Raw genomic sequence first — 13959 nt, 5'->3', positions numbered from 1 at the left:
TCTTCTTGTCAGATTAGCAGCCCATACAAGTGGAAAATATTTCTATAGTGATCAAATAACAAAAAAAAAAAAGAATATTAAATCAATTATTATTATTATTTATATTTGATCATTGATATCTACAAACAAACATAATTCCACCCCTCAATTCACATCCAAAGAATGATCACAATTTCAAGTTTAAATTTTGAAGATGATATCAAACTGTGTGCACAATTGCTTTTTTATGTTCATTCACCAAGCACAGTTGTACCAATGGAACCAACACTATCTTGTGAACTAAGCAATTGTTGTCTCATCTCTCCTTAATTATACATATATATACATACATACATACATACATACATATATAATATATATGGTAGATGCTCTTTAGGGTTGGAGTTGGTTGCCATTAGGCCTAGGAAGAGAATTGATGCTAATTGTGATGGGATTACCTCCCTGTTTTGTTGCTAATTACCCTAAGAAGATGTTACCTTGGCAGCTAATGAAGGCACAGTGGCCATGGTAGATGCTCTTTGGGGTTCGTATTAGCCTCGTTGGTGGAGCCAAATCGCCTCCCACACGGGCCATAATGGCCGGCGCGATTGTACTGCTCGTGTGCAATGTGACCCCGTGGTGGCTTAATTTAATTGGTTGGACCAGTTAGCGTTCGCATTGGGTTCGAGATAACCATATGTTAATGCTCGTAATTATAAGGAGGATTAAGAACATAATCGAGCGAAAAGCCTGGATTATCTAATCGATCGAGCGCGAATCTTAAGGAACAGATGGGTCGTCTCTATGCGAGCGTTACGGGAACGCCCTCGATGCCCGAGCGCGCGTCACGTGCGCCGAGCCGGTTCGTCGGCTCTAGCTGCGCCGCGGCTCTTCCTCGACCCCTGCATGGAATCTTCGCGACATATGTGATTTGGCGTATTTGTCCTCTGAGATGCCACGCTGTTACTATCGTTGGGTCATCGAGGAGGGGCTTTTGTGTCATTTATGGGGGGGGTGGGTTGGGAGAGAGAGGGTCCATTTCAAATCGATCTACTCTGGCTTTTCGCGGAACACGAGGCATGCGATTCTCTTCTCTCCCCCGGTGGCGTCTTCTGCGGCCGGTCGCCCTCTGCGACTCCACTTTCCCGAAGACCACTTCGGCTACTTGGTTATTTATAGGAACAACACCGAGCGCAGACACGCGCAGATTTGGAGGCGGAGGAATGGCGGCGAGGAACGGGAGGTGGCAGCCGCCGCCGGCGCCGACGATACTCAACCTGCCGCGGCTCCCCAGGAGGTCTCGTGCGGCAGCACCGCGAAATCCGGGATTGGACCGGAACGTCGGGGATCTCCCGGACAGGGAGCGGAGTGCAAGGCCGCCGCCGCCGCCGCCGCCCCCGCAGGTGATGATGGTGGAGGCCGAGGCGACGTCCGCGGGCGAGAGCAGGGGGGACTCGGGTGGCGAGGAAAGGTGGCGGTTCCAGGCGGAGATACTTCGAGCGGAGTGTAACTTCTTGAGAATGGAGCGGGAGGTGGCGCTTCGGAAGCTCGAGAGGAACCGCACCGAGATGGAGATCGCATTGAAATCCGCCATGGAAACCCTAGTCTCGGTATGTTCCGATTGCCTTCCTTCGATTCCGTCGCCTTGGTTCCGTCCTTCTTGATCTTAATGTTCGAGATGGGTGATGACTGATCAGGGGAGGAAGAAGATCGATGGGTGCGGAAGCGTAGGGACAGCATTGGACGAGGAGATCGAGGAACTGGAAGAGAAGCTGGAGGAACTCAAGTCGGGGAGTAGCAACAGGCGGAAGAGGAGCACGGGAAGCTCGAGAAAGCTGCTGCGAGGTAGTTGCGGAGGAGACTTCGACCGGCGAGCGTTCATGCTCCGGCGGCAACTGAAGAAGATGGAGGAGGACACTAGCGTGAAGGACATACAAGAGATTTCTGTACAAGCCTTCGCAAACAAAGGTCCAGAAGCAGAGCGGCATGAACCAGAGGATCACGATGTTGCGGCTTATTCGAATCGGAGTCGGCTGTTTACCGACGACGTAGCAATCTTCACCTAGATGAGTCAGAGATATTATTTATCGCGTTCGAGCAATCTCTGATGCGTTGCTTGTTTGGTTGTTTTGGTACCGGGAACGAGTAAAGATGGAGAAGCTGAGGAAGAAGATGGAGGGCATGTCCAAAGGGATGTTGGAGAGGATGGAGGAGTGCAGCTACTTGCTCTCTGCTAAAAGCAGTACCATCACCACCACCACCACCACCAAAAGCGAGTGGAATTGCAGCAGCCAACAAACAACTGGGATCACTGAAGCAGCAGACATGGCACACAGCCCCATCCTCCAAATCCAGCAGCAGCAGGAGAAGCTGGTGAGTGTGATTCAAAACCATCTCGTCTCCTTTCAAAAATGGCACTGCTGACATCTTCACACAACATTGCACTGACACGCAATTACGTGGCACTCGCATGTGGGGCACCACAGAAGTGCCACGTCGTACGTGCACCGAATACTCCTGCTTTCAAACGAGTTCGATTCCCCTACTGTTGGATATGGAGTGGTTGGGCTTGTCAGGTGTCGTTGACTTATGTACAGCGGGTCAAACAGTAAGCAAGTAGCCAACTAAGACAAATCTTGCGGTCCCACCGAGATCAAACTCAAGACCAAAACACGTCTCAAGTGGATGATTAATAATGAAGGAAGCACTAAACTTTGCTGAGCCGTCAAGTTAGAGAATACATATTTTATGGAAACCTCGGAGAAAGGCTTCACACCATATCCCCCTTATTAATAACAACACAGATAGCCAATGTATGGTTTAAGTAGCTCATCCAAACCACTCTTTGTTGGTGACCACAGAGTAGATAAGAAGATTTATGATACTACAGATCAAAAAGCCAGAGTGTGTAAGAATCGGTTGATCTTTCATGCATTGATGGCCTCCGAGTACCTGTGAGTGAGAGCATCAAGCTCGGTTGGTCCCCCTCGCCGGTGCAGTGTTCTCGATTTAACTCGGCACACCTTTTGATATCCTGATCTCCTGTAGCAGAAGTGTTCGTTTTGAGCATCTTTCTATTCTCCATTCGTAACTGATTAAATGATGTCGTCCCAACCCTTGTTTGGTACGTTCTGTGGTTTCGGCTTTAAGGTGGTGTTAATGGCTTTCTGAGTCTGCGCCAACCTTCTCCTGTGGAAGCACAACATGCACGATTCAATACGAGAACTTCTGGTAGGAGTTCTGCGGACTTGTTTGCGTCCAACTGGTTTGAGTTGCAGATGTCTCGTTTGACTGCTTGCAGGTGGAGGAAAGGATGGGGCTGCTGAGCTGCTGCAGTTGCAAGGAGGTCGTCGGGCGAATAGTGCAGCAGGTGAGGGCCGAGACGGAGCAGTGGAGCGAGATGCAACAGATGCTGGAGCAAGTAAGGGTGGAAATGGAGGAGCTCCGGTCCTCCAGAGACCACTGGCACCGACGAGCCATCGCCTCCGAGATCAACTTCCACTCCCAGCATACGCAAGTAAGTTCTATCTCGATGATCCTTCCACGCGCCAACCTTTGCTCGAATCGAACTCGTGTCGAAGGTAAGCTTGGTATATGGTCTATGGATTGCAGAAGCTCGAGTGGAAGCAAAGGGCGAGATCTTCCGAGCGGAAGGTGATCGAGCTGCAGAAACTAGCGAAAGAGCTGCAGCCATGGAGGACCAAGCTCCTCAATGCCCCCTCGTCGTCGTCATCCCCTCTGCAGTCGGACCTACTGGCTGCAGATCCACGAAGGGCGGTGAGATCGCATGACTCGTACAACGAGAAGGAGAAGCACGTTCTGGTGTGCCATCTGAAGTCGCAGCACAACTCGAGTAGACGCTCGCCGTTGCAGGTCATCGACAACATTTCTCCACTTCTCAGACCAAGACGCTGAGCATGGAGTTCGGGGTGATGGGAGGCACGAACACAGACATATAGGGTGCATGCAATGATCTTGAATCCAGAATGGTCGTGAGCATGATGTGAGAGATGCCAATTACATGAGAACCACATTGTTTGGCACTCGACGTGGTTTCGTTCGCAGCTAAGGAAGAAAATTTAGATTTGTTATTTGAAGTTTGCTACTCGGATCGATTTGTATAAATGAAGTATATCTTTAGTTTCAATGTGCAATGATGGAGTTTGCAATAGTAATGCTTCAATAATAACATACGCTCAATAAAACCGAAGGTGATTCGTACCCGATCCGATAAGGATCCGGAGCTCCGTTTAGAGTCGATACGCCGATTCGGATCCATAAACCGACTTGAGTCCGGACCGAGCCCGACCGACCGAAGCATCTTTGGAGGCGGTGCTCCTCCTCCTTATCAGTCACCAATAGCAAATGGACGGGAACCGAGACTAAAACCTATCGGCCTCCCCTCTCCTCCTTTCTCCCTCGTCTACGTCCCTTCGGTGCTGCTGCGTCCCTTCGGCGCCGCCACCCGTTTCGAATCGGCGTCCTCCCCTCGGTTTTCTTCTCTGGCGACTGCCATCGATTTCTTCACTCTGCGTTCGGCAAGGTGAGCAACGCGTCTTCCAGTTTGTTTGGCGATTTCTCAAAACCCTAGCGTTGCGTGTGTGCTTTGCCTAAACCCTAGCGTCTGTTATTTCCTTTCCCCCGTGATTTTCTGCACCTTAATCTGTAGGTTTTCTTGTAGCATCGGTTGTTGCTTTCTTGTTTGGAAGTAACCTAGGTATTTCGTTTCGGAAAAAAAAAGGTGTTTTTTTTGGGGGAATAACACGGCATATGTTTTCCCGTTTGCTTCAACGTCTCGTGCAGTAGATTTTCCAGCTTATTAGTTTTGTAACTATTGGGAATCTTTGATTTGGTTCTTTGATTTTCTCTGTGGCATTTATTAGGGGAAATAGCAGAAGAGGTAATAGAGTTGACAGTTTTTGCTGTATTTTTAGGTTTTCTTATCTTTAAGTTATTGACATCGTTTCATCGAACCCATTTCCTGTTCCTGTTGTTTGATTGTCTAAATTTTGCTTCTGATCTTGGTGTTTGAAAAAAAAAAGGCAGCTTCTTGAGGTCTTTTAGCCATGGCCCACCTGGGTGGTGGTGCTGAGGCCCATGCTCGGTTCAAGCAGTATGAGTACCGTGCCAATTCCAGCCTTGTTCTGACCACTGACTCCCGTCCCCGTGACACCCATGAACCTACCGGAGAACCTGAATCTCTGTGGGGGAAGATTGATCCCAAGAGTTTTGGCGACCGGGCTTTCCGTGGCAAGCCGCTCGAGCTCGAGGAAAAGATCAAGAAGTCGAAAAAGAAGAAGGAGCGGGAGCCAGCACTCGAACCCGAACAGAAGAAAGACAGCAAGCGGCGCCGCATTCAGGAGGAGAGTGTGCTCTCCCTCACGGATGATGCCGTGTACCAACCTAAGACTAAGGAGACTCGTGCAGCTTATGAAGCACTGCTAAGTGTGATCCAGCAACAGTTTGGTGGGCAGCCACAGGATATTCTTAGTGGGGCAGCAGATGAAGTCCTGGTGGTATTGAAGAATGAGAAAATAAAGAACCCTGACAAAAAGAAGGAGATTGAGAAGCTCTTGAATCCCATTTCCAATCAAGTATTCGATCAGCTTGTATCAATTGGACGGCTGATCACAGACTATCAGGATGCAGGTGTTGCTGCAGATTCTGCTGCTGCAAATGGTAATGGCGAGGCGTTAGACGACATTGGTGTTGCAGTCGAGTTTGAGGAGGATGAGGAGGAGGAAGAGAGCGATTACGATCAGGTACATAAGACTCCACCTGGTTTTATTATTAACTTGTCAGTGGAGATTGTGTTTTTTGCAATTCATATTATCCTTGTTCAATATATGGGCAGGTACAAGAGGAATCGGAGGATGATGATGATGGCCAGGAATCAAATGCTGCTGGTGCTATGCAGATGGGTGGAATTGATGATGAGGACATGGAAGAAGCTAATGAGGGTCAAACCATTAACGTCCAAGACATTGATGCTTACTGGCTTCAAAGGAAGATATCTCAGGCTTATGAGGAGATTGATCCACAACAAAGCCAGAAACTTGCAGAAGAGGTGCTAAAAATACTTGCCGAAGGGGATGATAGGGATGTTGAGAATAGGCTCGTAATGCTGTTGGACTATGACAAGTTTGAGCTCATCAAATTGCTTCTGCGGAACCGGCTCAAGATAGTTTGGTGTACTCGATTGGCCAGGGCAGAGGATCAAGACCAGCGAAAGAAGATCGAAGAAGAGATGTCAAATATGGGTCCAACTCTCACCACGATTTTGGAGCAGCTGCATGCCACTAGAGCATCTGCAAAGGAGCGACAGAAGAATTTAGAGAAGAGCATAAGAGAGGAGGCTAGGCGATTGAAGGATGAACATGGCGGTGGGGATAGTGACAGGGATAGGAGGGTTGTTGATAGAGACACGGATAGTGGGTGGTTGAAGGGGCAATGTCAGCTGCTTGATCTTGATAGCATTGCATTTCATCAGGGTGGTCTTTTGATGGCTAATAAGAAGTGTGAGCTTCCTCCAGGATCATATAGAACTCCTCACAAGGGCTACGAGGAAGTTCATGTGCCAGCACTAAAACCAAAAACATTCTCACCAGAAGAGAAGCTTGTGAAAATATCTGACTTGCCTGATTGGACACAGCCAGCTTTTGAAGGGATGAAGCAGCTGAACAGAGTACAAAGTATGGTCTACAAAACTGCTTTTACCTCACCTGAGAATATACTGTTGTGTGCGCCAACTGGTGCTGGGAAAACCAATGTTGCCATGCTGGCCATCTTACATCAGATTGGCTTGCATAGGAGGGATGGAGTTTTAGACAACAGTAAGTACAAGATTGTTTATGTGGCTCCAATGAAAGCTCTGGTTGCTGAAGTGGTTGGGAATCTGTCCCATCGGCTAAAATCTTATAATATTGTTGTGAGGGAACTCAGCGGAGACCAAAACCTCACTCGCCAGCAGATTGAAGAGACTCAGATCATTGTCACCACTCCAGAGAAATGGGATATTGTCACAAGAAAGTCTGGAGATAGGACCTATACACAGCTCGTGAAGCTCCTTATAATTGATGAGATTCATCTTCTTCATGATAACCGTGGACCTGTCCTTGAAAGTATTGTCGCTAGGACACTTAGGCAGACTGAAGCGACCAAGGAGTTGATTAGACTGGTTGGTCTATCAGCCACTCTCCCGAATTATGAAGATGTAGCATTGTTCTTACGTGTCACCAAGCCGAGTGGAATTCTCCATTTTGACAATAGTTACAGACCCTGCCCTCTTGCACAACAGTATATTGGTATCACAATAAAAAAACCATTGCAGCGATTTCAGTTGATGAATGAAATTTGTTACGAAAAGGTTATGGCTGCTGCTGGAAAGCATCAAGTGCTTATCTTTGTTCATTCAAGGAAAGAAACAGCTAAAACTGCTCGTGCAATCCGAGACACTGCTCTTGCCAATGACACATTGAGTCGGTTTTTAAAGGATGACAGTGCAAGCCGTGAAATTCTTCAAAGTCAAACTGAATTTGTTAAAAGCAATGATCTTAAAGATCTCTTGCCATATGGGTTTGCTATCCATCATGCAGGAATGGCAAGGGTGGATCGTGATCTTGTTGAGGAGCTTTTTTCTGATGGACATGTACAGGTGTTGGTATCGACAGCCACCCTTGCTTGGGGTGTTAATCTGCCAGCACACACGGTCATTATAAAAGGCACCCAGATATACAATCCAGAGAAAGGAGCTTGGACTGAACTTAGTCCTCTTGATGTCATGCAGATGCTTGGCCGTGCAGGAAGGCCTCAGTATGACTCTTATGGAGAAGGCATAATTCTAACAGGTCACAGTGAGCTGCAGTACTATCTATCCCTTATGAACCAGCAGCTGCCAATTGAGAGTCAGTTTGTGTCTAAATTGGCTGACCAATTAAATGCAGAGATTGTTCTGGGGACAGTTCAGAATGCCAGAGAGGCATGTAACTGGATTGGGTACACTTACCTTTACGTACGCATGGTTAGAAACCCAACTTTATATGGATTGTCTGCAGACATCCTGGAGAGGGACAAACTGTTGGAGGAAAGGCGAGCTGATCTGGTAAGTGCAAATGATTAATGCATTTTAGGACGTATGGTACTTACCTTGTCAAATTTTCACATTGTTTAGACGATGATGATACAGCCTCTGTTTTGACTTCTTGCTTACTGTTGCTGTTTTCTTTTCCTTCAATCTCTACATGATACCAAAGGGATTTGGGGTAGACATATGCAAAATGCAGTGCTAGATTTTAGGGATATCTGAGTGTTTTGTTAGAAGCTTGATGTTTGTTTGTTTTAATTGACTATGATGAGACTGGTCTTTATATGTTCTGGCTATATAACTAGTTAAACACTTGAATGTTGTAAAGAATTCCATACTTTATTCATTGTAGTAAATCTGGATTAGTAAAATAGAAAAATGCTGGATTAATAGAGCATAGAGGTCATGTGGCATATTGGTTAATCAGTACAATCTACAATTTTCTTTCCAATAGAAGGAAGTTCTAACCACATGACTTTGGTTTTTCACCACGCTTTTCTCTGCTTTTTTTGAATGTTTGCTTTGACCTAAGCTTGGCCATACCTTTAACTTTTTATTTTTGTTGATCAGAATAGGAATGAACTTATTATTGCTCATCACACTTCTGATGGTTAAGGATTATCAGTCAACTCTGACTCCTAGGCCCGGCAAATGTTCTTTAGCCTTTATATCTTCTCCGTCCGTTCCACTTGTGGTTCCAAAGTGGTGAAGATATGTTGCCATTTAGTTTGTTGTTTGAAGGCGTTCGGATCTTCGCATGTTTTCCTGGTGTAAAATTTGGTTTTTGCATGACTGACATTTGATTTCATTGTAGATCGCTTTCAGTACAGTTTTCTTTGGTATTCTGTTGCATGTTCTCATTTTTTATGTTTGTTTTATCCACTGCAGATTCATACTGCTGCAAATATTTTAGATAAAAACAATTTAGTCAAGTACGACAGGAAGAGCGGGTACTTTCAGGCTACAGATCTGGGCAGAATTGCAAGTTATTATTATATCACTCATGGGACAATATCTACGTACAATGAGTACCTAAAGCCAACTATGGGTGACATAGAGCTTTTCCGATTGTTCTCCCTTAGTGAAGAGTTTAAATATGTGACTGTGCGGCAGGATGAGAAGATGGAGTTGGCAAAGCTTTTGGATCGTGTGCCTATTCCTGTCAAAGAAAGCTTGGAGGAGCCTAGTGCTAAAATCAATGTTCTGTTGCAAGCATACATATCACAGCTGAAACTTGAGGGGCTTTCCCTGACATCTGATATGGTTTTCATTAAGCAGGTGCATATTTGTTTCCTTTGTTTGTTGTATTCTATTTTGTGAGCTTTTAGCATGTATTAGAACTCTTTTCTAAAATTGCTTCATCTTTTATTATTTTGACAGAGTGCAGGCCGTCTTATAAGATCTCTGTTTGAGATCGTCTTAAAAAGGGGATGGGCTCAATTGGCTGAGAAGGCCTTAAATCTTTGCAAGATGGTTGACAAGCGCATGTGGAGCGTTCAGACTCCGCTGCGCCAGTTCACAGGTATACCAAATGAAATTTTGATGAAATTGGAAAAGAAGGATCTGTCTTGGGAAAGATATTATGACCTGTCATCCCAGGAGATTGGAGAGTTGATTCGTTACCCCAAGATGGGTAGGCAGCTTCATAAGTGCATACACCAGTTGCCAAAACTGAACCTTTTAGCACATGTCCAACCCATCACCCGCACTGTCTTGGGTTTTGAATTGACTATAACACCTGATTTTCAGTGGGATGATGCTGTGCATGGATATGTGGAACCATTTTGGGTTATTGTCGAGGACAATGATGGTGAATATATTCTTCATCATGAGTATTTCATGCTTAAGAAACAGTACATTGATGAAGATCACACTCTGAACTTCACTGTTCCCATTTACGAGCCACTGCCACCTCAATATTTCATTCGTGTAGTATCAGACAAGTGGCTTGGTTCTCAAACTGTTTTACCTGTCTGTTTTAGGCATCTGATTCTACCAGAAAAGTACCCCCCTGCAACTGAATTGCTGGATTTACAACCTCTGCCAGTTACTGCTTTAAGAAATCCTGCATATGAAGCTCTTTATGATGCATTCAAACATTTTAATCCTATCCAGACACAAGTGTTCACGGTTTTGTACAACACAGATGACAATGTCTTGGTTGCTGCCCCTACTGGCAGTGGGAAGACTATATGTGCTGAGTTTGCATTGCTTCGGAATCATCAAAAAGGTCCTGATAGCATCATGAGGGCTGTGTACATTGCTCCGATTGAAGCTGTCGCAAAAGAAAGGTACCGTGATTGGGAAGAGAAGTTTGGGAAACGTCTGGGAATTCGTGTTGTGGAGTTGACTGGAGAAACTGCTACCGACTTGAAGCTGCTTGAGAGAGGACAGATCATAATCAGTACTCCAGAAAAATGGGATGCACTCTCTCGTAGGTGGAAACAACGTAAGCAAGTCCAGCAGGTCAGCCTCTTCATTGTAGATGAGCTTCATTTAATAGGTGGAGAAATGGGTCCTATCTTGGAGATAATCGTCTCTAGGATGAGACGTATTGCAAGTCACATTGGTAGCAACATCCGTATCGTAGCACTTTCAGCATCTCTTGCAAACGCTAAGGATCTTGGTGAATGGATAGGTGCTACATCTCATGGTTTGTTCAATTTTCCACCTGGTGTTCGTCCAGTGCCTTTGGAGATACATATTCAAGGTGTGGATATATCAAATTTTGAGGCAAGAATGCAAGCAATGACAAAACCTACATATACTGCTATTGTTCAGCATTCGAAGAATGGGAAACCAGCCCTGGTCTTTGTACCCACAAGAAAGCATGCACGGCTGACTGCACTGGATCTGTGTACTTATTCACATGCTGACCGTGGAGAGAGGCCTTCTTTTCTTCTTGGTTCGGGGGAAGAAATGAACACTTTTATATCGGGGATCAAGGATGATACCCTGAAAGGGACACTTGCTCTTGGTGTCGGCTACTTGCATGAAGGTCTCAATGAGTTTGATCAAGAGGTTGTAATACAATTGTTTCTTGGTGGAAGGATTCAAGTTTGTGTTGCAACCAGTTTGATGTGCTGGGGTCGGTCATTGCCATCCCACTTGGTTGTCGTTATGGGAACACAATATTATGATGGCAGAGAGAATGCTCACACTGATTATCCAATCACTGATCTGCTGCAGATGATGGGCCATGCCAGTAGACCTCTCAAAGATAACTCTGGTATATGCGTCATACTATGCCATGCTCCTCGTAAGGAGTATTATAAGAAGTTCCTCTATGAGGCTTTCCCAGTCGAGAGCCATTTGCATAATTTCTTGCATGATCATATGAATGCGGAAGTTGTTGTTGGAGTTACAGAGAATAAGCAAGATGCTGTGGATTATCTTACTTGGACTTTCATGTATCGGAGGCTTACTAAGAATCCAAACTACTATAATCTGCAGGGTGTGAGTCACAGGCATCTTTCTGATCACCTTTCTGAACTAGTGGAGAATGTTTTGAGTGACTTGGAATCGAGCAAATGTGTGGCTATTGAGGAGGATATGTACCTGAAACCTCTGAACCTTGGCTTGATTGCTTCATATTATTACATTAGTTACACCACTATCGAGCGATTCAGTTCTTCTTTAACATCCAAAACTAAGATGAAAGGTCTACTGGATATTTTGGCATCAGCTTCAGAGTATTCACAGCTTCCCATCCGACCTGGCGAGGAAGAATTGATCAGGAAGTTGATTAATCACCAGAGGTTCTCCTTTGAGAATCCAAAATGCACTGACCCTCATGTTAAAGCAAATGTGCTGTTGCAAGCTCACTTCTCCAGACACACAGTGGTTGGGAACCTTGCGGCAGATCAGCGAGAGGTTCTCCTTTCTGCTCATAGGCTGCTTCAAGCAATGGTTGATGTTATCTCAAGCAACGGATGGCTTAGCCTTGCCCTTTCTGCAATGGAGCTGAGTCAAATGGTAACACAGGGCATGTGGGAGCGTGATTCCATGCTTTTGCAAATTCCACATTTCACAAAGGAGTTAGCCAAGAGATGCCAAGAAAATCCAGGGAGGAGTATTGAGACTGTTTTTGATCTTGTGGAGATGGAAGATGATGAAAGGCGGGATCTGCTGCAAATGTCAGATTCCCAGTTGCTTGATATTGCTCGATTTTGCAACCGCTTTCCTAACATTGATATGACCTACGAGGTGCTGGACGATGATGATGTTAGGCCCGGGGAAAATGTGACATTGCAGGTTACGCTGGAGCGTGATCTCGAGGGGCGTTCTGAGGTTGGACCAGTGGATGCACCCAGATATCCAAAGCCCAAAGAAGAAGGGTGGTGGCTTGTGGTTGGTGATACCAGCAATAATCAGTTACTTGCCATCAAAAGAGTAGCATTGCAAAGGAAAGCAAAAGTCAAGCTTGTCTTTACAGCTCCTGCAGAGGTTGGGAAGAAGGCATTTACCATTTACTTCATGTGCGATTCATATTTGGGCTGTGACCAGGAATATAATTTTAACATTGATGTCAAAGAAGGCGGAGAAGATGGGAATAGAAGCGACTAAAAGTTCATCTGCTGTCGGAGCCTATCTTCTTTATGCTTTCTCATTAATTGGCCTTGGGGGGGTATAGTGTGTTAGCTTATGTTGTTCCTGTTACTTAATGCTTCTCTCCGGTAAGTTGCTTCGTCGGAATCCTCTTTCTTCGCCATTCAGCTTGGACATGGCAGTTACTAGGCATAAGTTGTACTTTTGATAACCCGTTGTCCTGGATGAATACTTGATGCCTCTAGCTTATCTATGAAAACATAATCTTTTTACCGTTGATCGTACCGACGATGATTTGTGCAATACTGACATGATGATGTGTTTGTGGCAGTTGTGGCGAATAATTTTTTCTGTTATAGAGCAAATAACAAAGAGAATGAAAAGGAACAGATGAAAGAGAACTGTTCATGGATCCTTTCATGGTGTGTAAAAGCTATCGAAGAGTGATGTCTTGTTGTATTTTGCCATTTCCATGTTCTCAGTTAACTCCAACTTGTGTGGGTTTCAGTCCTTTGCAGGTGCCTTGGAGTTGATATCCATCTAAGAGAGTTATATAGCTGCCGAGTTCGGCGATCAGTATGATTTCTCAACCCTATTTCACTTCTTAAACTGGATATCTCATCTACTCTTTTGCTAGACACGACCATCACATCGTCTAAAATCTGGTCCACTAGATCCCATCAGCACTAGAAACAGAGTGATATCTCCGAAAGCTGTGGGGATTGCCGACAAGTTTGCCTCGCAGGTCGGACGATGGCCACAAACTCGTCATCGGTGAAGTTGTTTTCGTTACTGTACAGAATTATCCTCCAACAGTGGGCATGAGATTGATGGTTTGGATTATTTAGGTGTATGTTTCTCGTAGAGCATGTTATGGGATTAGTAATAAACGTAGTATTAAACCTTCATAGTTGTGGAGTTGTTGCAATGGTCGATCACATGCTTGTCCTGTGATGGATAGAAGATTAGGTACGACCAAGATTAGGTGGAATAGTATGGCACACATTTATCATTTTTGTGATTGGGGGCTCTCTTTCTTCTCTGAGCGGTTGGATACGTCGCAATGTCGCCCATGATTCGAGGTTTCCGGATAAGAGCAACGACAATGCGACAATCACGTGCCACCGCATTCCACGTTCGAGCGAGCATGGGCGAGATTACGACAAAGGACGTTAGTCGTCTATCAGATTAATTATACGAGGGTTCGATTCGAAATTTCATCCAATATAATTATTTTTATTTTTATTTTTATTTTTATAAGAAAAAATATGTGAGCAATTTCGCCACACCTACGCACGAATACAAACGATCGTCACACGAGTCGCGGAGGCCCACTCGCCTGCTCCAAT

At 45.3% G+C, this 13959-nt stretch overlaps 2 protein-coding genes across 5 annotated transcripts; both read left to right on the top strand.

Annotated features, from left to right (window-relative positions):
- The first annotated feature begins 1092 nt into the window (after positions 1 to 1092).
- Positions 1093 to 4126, top strand: LOC135632878 (uncharacterized). Its single transcript, XM_065141719.1, has 5 exons — positions 1093 to 1589; positions 1677 to 2027; positions 2131 to 2352; positions 3281 to 3496; positions 3592 to 4126. Exons 1-5 carry the CDS (start codon positions 1203 to 1205, stop codon positions 3892 to 3894), a joined length of 1479 nt encoding a protein of 492 aa, XP_064997791.1. The 5' UTR covers positions 1093 to 1202; the 3' UTR covers positions 3895 to 4126.
- Positions 4127 to 4334: 208 nt separating this feature from the next.
- Positions 4335 to 13518, top strand: LOC135581265 (DExH-box ATP-dependent RNA helicase DExH12-like). 4 transcript variants are annotated; one of them, XR_010494994.1, is made up of 8 exons: positions 4335 to 4522; positions 5022 to 5741; positions 5834 to 8080; positions 8951 to 9340; positions 9443 to 12738; positions 12942 to 13032; positions 13119 to 13186; positions 13285 to 13518. XR_010494994.1 is itself a non-coding variant. In XM_065142811.1 (5 exons), the coding sequence occupies exons 2-5, from the start codon at positions 5046 to 5048 to the stop codon at positions 12626 to 12628; spliced, it is 6519 nt and encodes a 2172-aa protein (XP_064998883.1). In that variant the 5' UTR covers positions 4335 to 4522; positions 5026 to 5045; the 3' UTR covers positions 12629 to 12894. The 4 variants fall into 4 exon arrangements, 2 of the variants coding, with proteins under 2 accessions (XP_064998883.1, XP_064998882.1); XR_010494993.1 differs by having other exon boundaries at positions 13119 to 13518; XM_065142811.1 differs by lacking the exons at positions 12942 to 13032; positions 13119 to 13186; positions 13285 to 13518 and having other exon boundaries at positions 5026 to 5741; positions 9443 to 12894.
- Positions 13519 to 13959: the final 441 nt, after the last annotated feature.

The sequence above is a fragment of the Musa acuminata genome, chromosome BXJ3-3 (assembly GCF_036884655.1).
Source record: "Musa acuminata AAA Group cultivar baxijiao chromosome BXJ3-3, Cavendish_Baxijiao_AAA, whole genome shotgun sequence".
Lineage (NCBI taxonomy): Eukaryota > Viridiplantae > Streptophyta > Magnoliopsida > Zingiberales > Musaceae > Musa > Musa acuminata.
This window is presented reverse-complemented; position numbering and strand designations above follow the sequence as displayed.

What these genes read in the sequence shown, in the direction of transcription:
- LOC135632878 (XM_065141719.1), top strand. Translation starts at nt 1,203, where the DNA reads ATGGCGGCGAGGAACGGGAGGTGGCAGCCGCCGCCGGCGCCGACGATA. An exon ending in CCATGGAAACCCTAGTCTCG is followed by an intron (nt 1,590 to 1,676) that starts GTATGTTCCGAT and finishes ATGACTGATCAG; the next exon opens with GGGAGGAAGAAGATCGATGG. An exon ending in AGCAGCAGCAGGAGAAGCTG is followed by an intron (nt 2,353 to 3,280) that starts GTGAGTGTGATT and finishes GACTGCTTGCAG; the next exon opens with GTGGAGGAAAGGATGGGGCT.
- LOC135581265 (XM_065142811.1), top strand. Translation starts at nt 5,046, where the DNA reads ATGGCCCACCTGGGTGGTGGTGCTGAGGCCCATGCTCGGTTCAAGCAG. An exon ending in AAGAGAGCGATTACGATCAG is followed by an intron (nt 5,742 to 5,833) that starts GTACATAAGACT and finishes ATATATGGGCAG; the next exon opens with GTACAAGAGGAATCGGAGGA. An exon ending in ATATGGTTTTCATTAAGCAG is followed by an intron (nt 9,341 to 9,442) that starts GTGCATATTTGT and finishes TTATTTTGACAG; the next exon opens with AGTGCAGGCCGTCTTATAAG.